The sequence below is a fragment of the Microcebus murinus genome, chromosome 5 (assembly GCF_040939455.1).
Source record: "Microcebus murinus isolate Inina chromosome 5, M.murinus_Inina_mat1.0, whole genome shotgun sequence".
Taxonomy (NCBI): domain Eukaryota; kingdom Metazoa; phylum Chordata; class Mammalia; order Primates; family Cheirogaleidae; genus Microcebus; species Microcebus murinus.
In genome coordinates this window covers 59,754,260-59,766,569 of record NC_134108.1, presented here as the reverse complement: position 1 = coordinate 59,766,569, position 12,310 = coordinate 59,754,260, and the positions used below count along the sequence as shown (strand labels likewise).

The window sequence follows — 12,310 nt, the reverse complement described above, 5'->3', positions numbered from 1 at the left end:
ATGATCATAAATACAGTTTTGACAAGTGTTCCCTCTATATTTCTATCTAGGAAATAGAGGAGGAGAATTGAACTAATGCGTGTTGTGCACCACAGTGTACCAAGCACTGTTCGAGGTTCTTTCAAATATGTGAAATGTTAAATATAATAATATAGAAGACCCTGACACTCTGCTGCATGATTCAGTGTGTTGCATAATTTTTAAAAATTCAGCTCTTTCCCTATTATAAATAACAATTTGACTAATATTATTGTGCTGGGCTACAATACACTAGTTGTCTGTGTGTCCAGGCAACCTTCAATGAGGTCCATCTGCAAAAAGACGTTTAACCTTTTTTATCTTCCTTTTTCCTTCTCTCACAGGGTTGTAAGAAATAGTATATGAATATATGTGTGTGTGTACATATATATATATATTTGTGCCTTATGTTAAGAACTCACTGACTATATTTCTTTTATAATTTTCATGTAATCTATATATTTTTATTTTAGATGTGTCTTTAAAAAAAGTAGTTTTATGACTTTTTATAAAATTTGGAATTATTGAACAGAATAATTAAGAGCACAAACTTTGGAATCAAACAGACCAGTTTTTGATCCCTGACACTACCAATTCCTAATCCTATGACTTTTGGTGGATTACTTATCCCTAGGTTCCTTATTAATCAACTGAGAATAATATCATCTCCTACATCAGGTTATTGTGAGAATTAAATTAGATCATTCGCGTAAAGTCCTTCTTAGTATAATGGCAGCCAAAAAAGCATTTGGTTGATGACAAATGGCGAAATGGTTATTTCACGTTTTTGAATTAGAACTTATAGTAGCAGTTGTTTAATAGAAAGGCTTTAAAGTTACGATGTAGGGAGTATGTTCTCAATAATCAAGGTTGGTTTTTTTACCTTATATATTAAAAGGATTTTGTAATGTAGGGACCAAAGACCCCTGGGTCCCCAAAGGTTTGCCAAACTGTAGAGAGCAAATGTCCCTGTCCCCATAAAGGTTAACTGAGAAATCACTGACATGAAGCAGATTGATTAATAGGAGACAAAGGATACAAATTTATTTTAATGTGTATATTGCTACATAGGAATCTTCAGAATGAAAGCTCAAACATACGGAGAAATTGTCCATTTTTATGTTTAGGTTCAACAAAATATGGGCAGCCATGTAGAAATATGATTGGACAAAAAGGGTATGATCTCATGCTAAGTGGGAAACCCAGAAAGAGCTGTCTAGATGATTCTTAGCATCTCTGAGCATGCATTTCTTCCTTATGGGTATGGGGCAGGGCCCTTTCTGGAATGGATGTCTTATGGCCTACAGTCAAACAAGGTAGATCAGATAATTACTTTATGGCCAGTTTTTATGTAGAATAATTTTAGGTTTTATGGCTGGCTTATGGGAAAAGGCATTCTGGTTTTTATGACCTAGGTTGGGAAGGAGGGATTCTAGTTTCTGTGGTTAGTCTCAGGGAAGAATGGGACTGAGAGACAGGAGTAGAAGGAAGGGTGAGAGAACTTTTGTTTCAGAGGCCTTCATTTTTGGGTACTGTTTCCTGAGCCCCATCAGAAAAAGCAGGAGAAATTTTGTTCTTTGGGTCTAAATTTCTATTTAGGTGGTAAATTGTGCTTTTAATCACACATTGGACTTTTCCTGTGATAGTTAAGCCATCTTTGTTCTTTTTTATTTGGAGGAGGAACTTAGTATAGTCCCTGAAATAGAAAACATCCTTGTTAATCTAACAGAACATCTAGTATCATTTATTAGGCACTACATAATAATGTACTGATGTTAAAAATATACTACTTTATGCAATAATCAGAAACGCTAAAATTAAAGAGAAATTATCACTGTATGTAAAACATAAATAAAATAATGACCAGGACCAGTGCATGTATCTCAAATCATTCTATGCTTCTAAGCAGCACTTCTTTTCAGTATATATTAATTTGGTATAGACTTGAGATCAACAAGCCCTTGAGTATATTGAAGAATTATCTATTGTAACTAGTTTTTCTTGGTTAAGACCTATATCTATTATTCATAATTTTTCCTTGAGACTGTTTTCCAGCATACCATCTCTGTATCTCTTGCCTTTTACTTCTGTCTGACTATCCAGTGATACCGCCTTTAATTATTATAAATTGCTGAAATCAGGAATAAGTAATACTTAAAAAAAATCAGCCTATATATCTAATATATTATTAGATATAATACTAAAACAAACACATATGATAATAGCAAGAATAAACCAGTTTCTTGTATATTGTTGGGATTGGTATGAATCCACATAATTAAAGTAGCTTAATTTTTAGTATCTGGTGTTTGTTGATCATATTAACCTAGATTAGTCTGTCTGGTCCTTCTTTCTTTGCATGTGATCAAGACCTATAGGACACTTACTTTTTTCCCTACCCTTTTAAACTATTATGATTTAATAAGATATTTATTTTTTTCTCTGAAAGTATTATATTTTGAAGTTTCCTTTCAAAAGTCTGTGAGACTCTAGCAACCTTGAAACATTTTAGTAACAATAAAAACTATCAAGGTTAAACGTCATCAGTCCTATGTACCAAACAAATTATATTTGAAAAGAAACTTATCAGTAACAGAGAGGGTTCCACTAATGAACATTTCCTAAGGGTGAGAGTAGTAGGATAATTTCAGTTATGTGAAAGAATTGTAGTTTTGAGAAATGTTTGCTGTGTTTTCGGGGGGTGAATGTACAGCTTCCTCTGAAGTGCTTGGAGTGGAGGGTCTGAGTCATCACCATTTGTAGAGTGGTCTTGAGAAGGTATTGGAAGGATTGCTACTATACACATTTTTAATACTTGCTTATCTTGTCTATATGCTTATGACTTTAAATTTGGGCTATGGTGAGGCCTAGAAAAAAACAAAACACCAGCTTGTCTTTCTTGGCCTGGCTATACTAATAAAGATGAGATACTCCAGACCTTGTCTTTTGTCCTGGGTTCTATATCAAATACATAATTAATGTTGCTTACCTCCCAGGTTTTTCACTACAATAAGGGTCACTAAGAGTTAATGTTATAATGAATAGATGTAATTAAAACTACTGGATACCAAAAACCCAGTTCTGTATAAGAAGGGTATAAAAATGTGGGGTTTTTTGATAAAGAATTTATAAAAAGGCATAAGAGTATGGTTTTGGTTAAAGGCAAAATAATTTGCCTAGTTTAGAGGTTTTAAGAATTGTTATAAATTGAAGAAATAAAAAGAAAGATGGATAAAACTGAATGGATATAGAAAATTTTGGGAAGGAACAAGTGGGAAAAATTATAAAATGTTAGAAAAGGTTTATACAAATTTTATCTTATGGTCTGATTAAGATTAAATATATTTGTTTATAAGGTTTTATTAATATTAACTTTAGCATTAATAATAGACGAATATGAAGATAGAGTTTAGTTTTCTCTTTCAAACAAGATTTTCATATAACATTAAAAAGAGTAAATGATTTTTGTTTACTATTTGAGTAAACTGCAAAAAAAAAGAGTAGAAAGAGAGTCAGTTTGTCTTATGTTATCTTTACTAGGTCTTTGATTATTTGGGAAATGAGTCTTCTCTCTATCAAAGAATAAGGATTTTTGCCTTTTAAAATCTTTGAATTATCACTTTGGCTGAATAAATGACTATTATTTTATAGTGACCTGTGAATTGTGACAAGTGTTTTAAACCCTTTATATTTGACAAACTTTCCAAAATCAAACTTTCAGATTATAAGTTCAGTCTTTTTGACCTCAAACTGGCTTTTTAAATATTAGAGCCATTGAAAGTTCAAGACAGACATATTTGGCTTATTTGATATGTTAAAATTATATGGGAAACATTGTCAAATATGAAATGGTGCTTAACTTTTTTGGGTTATAGTTATATAAATGTTTTATGAATATGTGTTCTGACATTGTATGAAGTTCCTACATTTCTGATATGTCTCAGTATGTTATCAGTAATAATTATGATTATACTAAATTGTTGTATGCCACAGAAATAGCCATATATTCTTGTCAATTGCATCTTTAATTATGACAATTCTAAGACTTTTGTCATCCACAGACAATCATTATTTTACTTTGATTCTTCTCAAAAGGCAAGGAAATTCATGGAAAGGACTCTGAGAAGTACTCTTGAATACAGGTTTCTGATTGACTTAGGTAAAAACTTCCAGGACTCTAATTAAAAAGCTCTAATTAAAAATTTCCAGGACTCTAATTAAAAATTCATGAGGATTACTAATCCAGTATTAAGCAAAACAAGAATTATATGATGCTGAACTGATAGAGGACTGAAATAATTTCTTTATGACTTTTTGCTTAATACATTGCTGATTCTTTATGCTTTGTTTTCCATAGGTAAGAAAACCTTTTTCTACTGAACAATTTATAGCCTACAGCAATTGAGTAAAGTAGCAAAATTTATTTCTCTCTCTACCTGATATCCAGAATTTAGATATGTAAGTTAATCAGGCCAAGTATAATAAGACTAAAATTTATTATGCACATGAATTGGTCTTACTAATTTACTAGATTTCTCTTTGGTAGAAAAGGGGGACAGATGGGACAGAGAAAAATTGTTTCAACAAAACCACAAAACTATAACATACCTGTTACTAGAGTCCAGCCCTAGCCTGTGTATTGAGTTTTTGTTATTTGCCTATAATTCAGACTCAATCTTGGGTTATTTCTTGGCTACAAGTCTTTGAAGAAGAACCAGGTTGTAATTTTCTTCACGATGTTTTTAATTTATTCCTTAATGAATTAGGTTCCTTTTTCTGTTTTGACACCCAGATTCTCTTTGATTGTCAGTTGTTAGTATTATTTCACTGTCATTGTCCTACTTCCAAGAAAACCAGAATCATGGTATTCCAAAGACTAGAGATGATTTAACAAAGCCTGCAAATCTCCCTCATTTGGAATCCCACTGGGCCTGATCTCTTTTCCATTGCCAGTGCCTTTCTGTGAAAACTATACAGACATCTCCCTCTAGGCCTGAGGACTTGCAGAAGAGGTGGGCTTGTGAGATTGTAAGGCCAGTGTTGAGGGATGGAATTAGTTCAGATCCTCCACATCAAGGATGGACACATAGATCCCTAAACAGCTAGAAAAATGAAGGATTTTGCATTCTGGGCCATGTGGCCCAGGCATCCATCCCAACCATAAAGAATTTCCTGTTTCCCATAGACTTATAAGAAAATTACCAAGAAGGTAATATCAGGATACCTGGTGACAGAGCTTCCTGCATGTAGTTGTTCCCAGTTATGGCATTTATGCAAATAGACATATAATAAGAAATTTATCAACCACTTTAGGACAAATTACTAAAGAGACTGTAAAAAATGTCCCTGCACAACAAGTCTCTAAATTTCTTAGCTCAAATGGTTTTAACAGAATACTTATATCTTACATAAGTGTCAATGAAAAAAAGCCAAAGTTTGTAAAATAATTTTAAAGAGATTTATTCTGAGCCAAATTTGAGGACCATGACCCAGAGCCACTCCCAAGAAGCCTTGAGCAAGTGTACTCACCGTGGCCAGGTTACAGTTTGGTTTTGTACATTTCAGGGAGACAGGAGTTACAGTAAAGTCATAAATCAATATGTGGGAGGCATACATTGGCTTGGCCCAAAAAGGTGGGCCATCTCGAAGTGAGGGGGGGCTTATAGGTTATAGGTGAGTTTAAAGATTCTTTGGCATGTAATTGATTAAAGACATGAAGCTTTGTCTAAAGGCTTGGAATGTTTCAACATAAGGAGCTGTCATCAGAGATAAGCCACCTGACATAGATTTGTTGTGTAAATTGAGGACCTGCAGGTTTGTCTTGCATACCCTCAGGCTTGTTAATGGGTTACAAAGGATGTCTCCAAGAAGGGAGGGGGGCATGATGAGACATGTCTGACCTCACTCCTCCTGGCAGACATTTTAGTTTGAGGATATTCCTTTGGCCACGAGGGACATTCAGTCAGCTGGTGGGGGGTGGTGAACCTTAAAATTTTATTTTATTTCATAATAGCTAATTGCTGCCAGTCTGTAACTAAGACCAAAATTACTGTAGTTCAATGTTTATAGATAAGTTAACTTTATAACTTTGCTTTTGACTTTTGGTTTTTGGCTATGTTGCTTAAAAGGTTTTTAAGGGCTAATGATTACCTGCCCACCTCCATTCTTGTCTGGCCTAGAATGTTTAATTTGCTATTAGCCTTTGGGCTCTAAGTCCTGTGGTCACAGCAGTCCCACCAAGGGCCTGGATGGATTTGGGGCAGGTAGCCATTACTACCTTGGCCACAATGAGACAAGATAAATAGTTTGGGCATTGATGCTGCCTCTTGGCCAAAAGGAGTAAACGGGAAATAAAAATAAAATCCTTAGTTTCCCAACTGACACAACAGATTCCCTCTTGGCCAAGGGGGCCCTAGAGAAATCTTAGAAATGAGTTAGCAAACAGTGAAACACAAGAAAAAATTCACTTGCATACCTGTTACCTGAGCAAACTGCTATGTAATTTATATTTGTATGTATAGTAAAAGGAGACACAATTGATGTTTACTGAGACCCTGCGACATATCAATCCTTGACCTAGCTGTGACCAGGTGATATCTGTGATTTTAGAAAATGAAATTGAGGCTTGGAAAGGGTAACTAGCTGAGTGTGGACCATCTACCATGATGGTAAATTGATAAGTGAACATAGCTCCATTGTGTGAAATATTTGCTTTATTTTTGTTTGCAAGCTAGAGTTATTTGGTTTTATTATTAACCACAAAGACTGAAATTTGTGCTACTAGTCTTTTGGGGGTCAGTGTGTCAGGTTTCAGTCTGAAATGTCAGTTCTTGATGTACTCATGGCTGAAGAATGACCAGATGCACCAAAGGTAAGGCTAGCACAAAAATGAGGTTTATTAAAGAGAGAGAGATAGGATTATAGAGCAAGAGCAAGATATAGATTTACAGAGACAGCATGATACATAGGCCACAGATAATGACCGGACCCACTGTTGCAACAAAGGGAGAACAAAAGGAAGGGCAAAAAAGGAGTTGATTATGATCTGCATCTTATTTGTAGAGCCTGGATTGGCACCTCCCTCGTGGTTCAGAGGTCACCATGGAACCACTTTGGACAGTTGGGGGTTGCATTACCTGAGTTTTACTATGCATATGGGGTGTTCTAGGTCACTGCCAGACTCTATGGTACCTATGCTGCTTGGCCCGTGGACTAGAGTCCTCTGCATTCTTCTGTAGTTGGTGCGCTGAGTTCTGATTGGCAGATTCATAGAGTATTCCCTCCTCCCTCAGGTATGGCAGTAGCTCAGGGCAGGATCAAGGTAGGGCAGGACCAAGATAGGGACCTGGGGCCCACCCTTGTCCTTCTTCCCAGGTAGGACAATTGCACCAAAACAAAGCGCCCACTTTCATCCCTAGGAGACCCGGAATTCCATGCTAGCTATCTAATAATTTCATGCTTTGAGAAGTATCCCCGCCAAACTTTACATTGTTAATGGAAAGCACTGTATTTGCCGTAGGGGAAGGGGAAAAATCCTTTTTTCTTTATCCATGTTAGGGTCTCCAGCTGGGTTCCTATAAATTAGACTGGCAAAGACAGATTAACAAGAGAAAAACAAACAGAAGTTTTAATAAATGTGCATTGCACATACATGGGAGCATCCAGCGATGAGTACCCCAAAGGCATGGTTAGAACTTGGCCCTATGTACCATCTTAGGCTAATCAAAGGAAAAGGGGTTTTGGGCTTCTGGATCACAGAGGGAGCTATGGAATGATGACCAGGAGAAGTATGGCAAATAAGAATTGGTTAGTAAGGTTTGTTATGCAGATTGAAGTCAGTGCCTTTTCCATTGTTGAGAGTTGTTAAGAGTCCTCCACTTCCTGCTACAGAGAGGAAGAGACCTTTTACAAATGGAAATTTCCTTTATAAATGTAAATTTTCTTTACAAAAGGAAAACTGTGCTTTATGTTTAGAGCTTTTCCTGCATCTGCTGTTTCTCAATGGCCTTTAGCTCAAAATAATCCATGTGCTAAAGAGGCATATTTTGGGGTGGTATATTCTGGTACCCTTCCCTGCCTTGTTCTTTTATAGCGGTTCTGCTGCAGGGGAAAATGCCCTCCTTCCTTTCCTAGTTCATTAAGCTGAGCTGAGAAGCTGATCAAGAGATGCTTAAAATTTTTTAATGTTTGTTTTTGTAACTATTTTTATAAGTATTTTTTATGTCCTTAAGTTGGTGAAATTAATAAATTCTCTGTTCACCACAGTAGTATCTGTTCAGTGTTTGACTACAAAACTCTTGAAGATATACCCAATGACATCACCTATGTGAACAAAGAACCTAGAGGAGCTTGATAGAATTTGGTTGTCAAGGAAGAGATTCTTTGTCATTCCAGTGGGCTCAGAAAATTGTAGATGGTCACAGCTAAGAGACCTTGAAGGTGGTCACTCTCAATTCACAGAAAAAGAGCCACCCCATATGCTTCCAACTCCATGTAGCACTCCCCTCAGGGTTTGTGATAAATGTGATTGTGTCTCCAATAGTGTGTGAGCTATTGGATACCTGGAGGGCAATTTTAGCCTTTCTTCTTAGCGCTCTGCTTTATAGTGCTCTGCCAGGCTGGCCTAGCTCTGAATCATTTCTGAATTTGAAGGAGGGGAATAGCAGGAGACTGGCCTGGATCTCCCTAAGCTTATGGGAAGAGTTAAGAGGCTTGGGTTAGGAAGTAATCCATGTCCCAAGCATGGGAAAAAGTGTAAGGAGGTGGGAAGAAGGAGTAGAGGTCTTTCTGGCTAGAGCTTACAAGTAGCCATGCTGTACATTGTACTAACTGTAAGGGAAATTTTTATAAAAACAAATATATTTGCCCACAAGTTTTAATTTTAATACAAGAAATATATTTAGAAAATAGTAAATAATATGCAGTAAAATAGTAAATAAATAATATCAAACCTTTTTCTGTGGTGACTCATCCTTAACTCATATTAACTCACCTTTAAAATGGTATCCATTTCACTACATTTTGTAAGATGTAGCAGATTGCAATTAGATTCATTTAGAGAAGAGCTAATTTAGTGACTTAATCTCCAAACAATAAATGTCTGTAGAAGGCAATTTCATTTATCTTATGATTTTTAATAATTGTGTTTAGAATGAAAAATATCAAAGTATATGTGCCCTTTAATTTTGGATTATTTTAACTTTTAGGATTTTCGTTCTCCATGCACTTGATTATTGGGAGTGTTTTGAAAACATTAGACTCTTGGAAACGTTAAGCTTTTTCATCTCCCTATAATAATAAATATTCCTTCAGTTTTAAAGCTCAAGTGTCCATCTCTGTTGAAGTTTGTGTTAGGCTATAAGAGCCTGGGGTTTATAACCCGGATTCTGAAAGGAAACTGTAGCAACATTAGGTTGCTAAGCAAATCTCTTAGCTAATAAAACAGCCTGCCTTGAATTATTCTGACCGCCTATGATGATCAGTCATAATGAATCGATTAAAAATGACACTTTTAGGTTTGTCAAAACTTAAATTACAAATAAATGAAAGTACAGATGTCCTATTTTTAATAATTAAAAATAGAAAATAAGAAAAAAATATAATTCTATGAAAAATGTTCAAAACAACCTAATGTTAAATAAAATGGAATATTTAACCAAATATGATATATTACGTGAAGTATTATGCAATCATACTAATTGAGTCTTTGTATACAATTTAACACATACTATATTTTAGTCAGATTGCAAATCATAGCTTTCTCTTTTATACAAATCAGCAGAAATAGGCACAGCTTAACATAATCTTTTCATAAGCATTTTCATCCTGTTATTGCTTTTCAAAATAAAATTGAGACAGAAGGAAGCCAGTTTAGCTTATCCAGATTATAATTAATTCTGCCACTTGGGTATATTTGAGAATGGGAGCTAGCCCCTCCAATGAGAGTTGTAAAATGTAGTCAATGGACCAGGTCTGAGACTATTGAAATAATTTATTTTTCTGTTGAGAGTTACTTCAATGATTAAAAACAAAGGCAAAGGTGGGGCAGGGACTAAGTAAGTAAGTATATGGCCAAGGAACAATTTCAAGCCTGTCAACTGCATCCTATTATATATTTCAGTTATGCTAATCCTGAAGTTCCTGTAAGAATCCATTTTTCATTTCTTACTAATTTTTATCTTCTCTTTGTGTTATTTTTTTCCATCTAATTTTTCAGAAATCTGCTCTTTGAGTAGAAAATCATATTTCTGCTTAGCCAAAAGGTACTTATTTTAACTTAATGTCAGTAATCATGTTTGCAAGGAAAGTAAAATCTCTATGAAGGACAAATCAACTAGTATTTGTGGTTTAGACCCTTATAGCTTTATATTATCAAATCTTCATTTTTCCCTTTTGCTATCTGATGTTTTAATTTTTACTTCAACTTTTAATTGAAGTTGCTATTGTTGATTCTCGAACACACTTTACTTCCTAGTCTTTGAGGCTTGAGGCTTCAACAATGTGAAAAAACTTGAAAAAATCTAGAACCATTGCTTGAGCCTTGTGTAGAATGTTCTGTGTCAATGGTAAAACTCTCCAAGCTGCCTCCTTGGGATCCTTCATCAGCTTTAGCATGATGAAGACCCAGAGCATGCTGCTTTTTTTTTTTTTTTTTTGCATATAGCTCAATGTATTCTTTTTTCTTGTTTTATTCAGCTGGAATGCTTACTGATTCCTCTGCAAACTTCTAAGACTGAGAGCCTGAGGAACCCAGCTGGAGAATGCCGTCTGAATGCTGCCTCAGGTACACCCTGTATAATGTGTCCTTGCTTAGTGTTGTAAGCCGGGACATTGTTGCACTGCCCATTCTAGGACCCGGCATAAAGCAGGGGGCTTAACACATATTTGAAGGAATAAACAAACTACTCAGAGCTTTTGTGAGTTTACTATGGTGGCACAAGGACGAACTGCTATGACCTAGTTACTGGTCAAACCTACATATGTTTCATGATTCTTTATATGATACTACTTTTTAAAATCTTTTTCTTATTTATGATGCTCACCTCCCTTGAACAAAAGGTATACTGCTATAAAGATATATAATTAGAAAAAAGAATCAAAAAACTACATACATATATATGAATATTGTCCCCTTTAAAATAATCCCTTTGAGGAATGCAATGCTTATTCTCAAGTATTTCGTGGATATTTATTGAGTCAACCACTCTAGTGCAGAGGATCCTGCTATATGAATAAAACAGATACGGTTCCTGCCCTCTTAAAATGTGTATTCTATGAAGGAAACACATATTAACAAACAGTCACACCCGTAATGAAGCGAATATAATTGTGAAAAGTGCTCTGAAGGAAAAGTACACCATGGAGAAGAGAAGAAAATGCCTTCCTGAGGAAGTGCTCTCTAACCTGAGATCTGAAGGGGAAAATGCCCTGAGGCAGGAGGGAGCTTGGCACATTCCAGAAAGTCGGGGGCAGCCAATGAGAAAATGCATGACGTTTGTTTGAATATTCTCACTGGAGATAAGTTTGAGGCATCCTCCAGGGAACAGTCAAAAGATCTTCATAGCAAAGAATAAGAGATGTGATAAACCTGGGGAATATACATTTTTTAAAGAATTGGGCCTGTTAAATAATGAGACCAGCTTCTTTCCTTTCACGACTCTGAAGCTATTACAGATGACTAGTTCCAGAAATGTGTTCAGAAATGGTGACATTGCTATACCAGGTGTAATACCTCTGCACTCCCCATGTGAGTCTGTTGCTCTCCATCAGTGATTTTCAGTGGAGGATGATTTTGCCACCAGTGCACATTGTGCAATGACAACATTGTTGACAAAATGACAGCATTTTTGCTTGTCACTGGGAGTAGGGGTAAAATTGGTCAGGAATCCTGCTAACCATCTTATCAATACATAGGACAGCCCCCCACAGCAAAAATCGATCTAGCCAGAATGTCAGTGGTAGCAAGGCTGAGAAACCCTGCTCTAGATCTGGCGTGCAGCCAGTATAGCACATGGAGACCATGGTATCTATCTGCCACCACCTCAGCCAAGTTATTTATTTCTGGCTACCAAGATTAGTGTGCATTCTTAAAATGATTTTTTTTCTTTAAGTCTGCCATTCTTATTTTTATTAATCAGCTCTCATGCCACCATCATCAGCTCTCATCTGCTGTCCTCCACAGCAGAATAATTTCTATAACGGTCTCTCCTTCTCTGCTTCAACCCAGAGCCCTCCCTTCCGACCTCTCAGACTCTACCACTATGTCTTGTGGAATGTAGCAGTATGATCCTAC

At 35.9% G+C, this 12,310-nt stretch overlaps 1 protein-coding gene across 1 annotated transcript in view; it reads left to right on the top strand.

The window, feature by feature from the left end:
• KLHL32 (kelch like family member 32) overlaps window positions 1–12,310 on the top strand; it is a 191,144-nt gene that overhangs the window by 37,914 nt on the left and 140,920 nt on the right. The window contains exon 2 of the mRNA XM_012769433.3: window positions 10,714–10,801. Coding sequence (XP_012624887.2) covers window positions 10,779–10,801 — 23 coding nt within the window. The 5' untranslated portion in view covers window positions 10,714–10,778. The remainder of the gene's footprint in view (window positions 1–10,713; window positions 10,802–12,310) is intronic.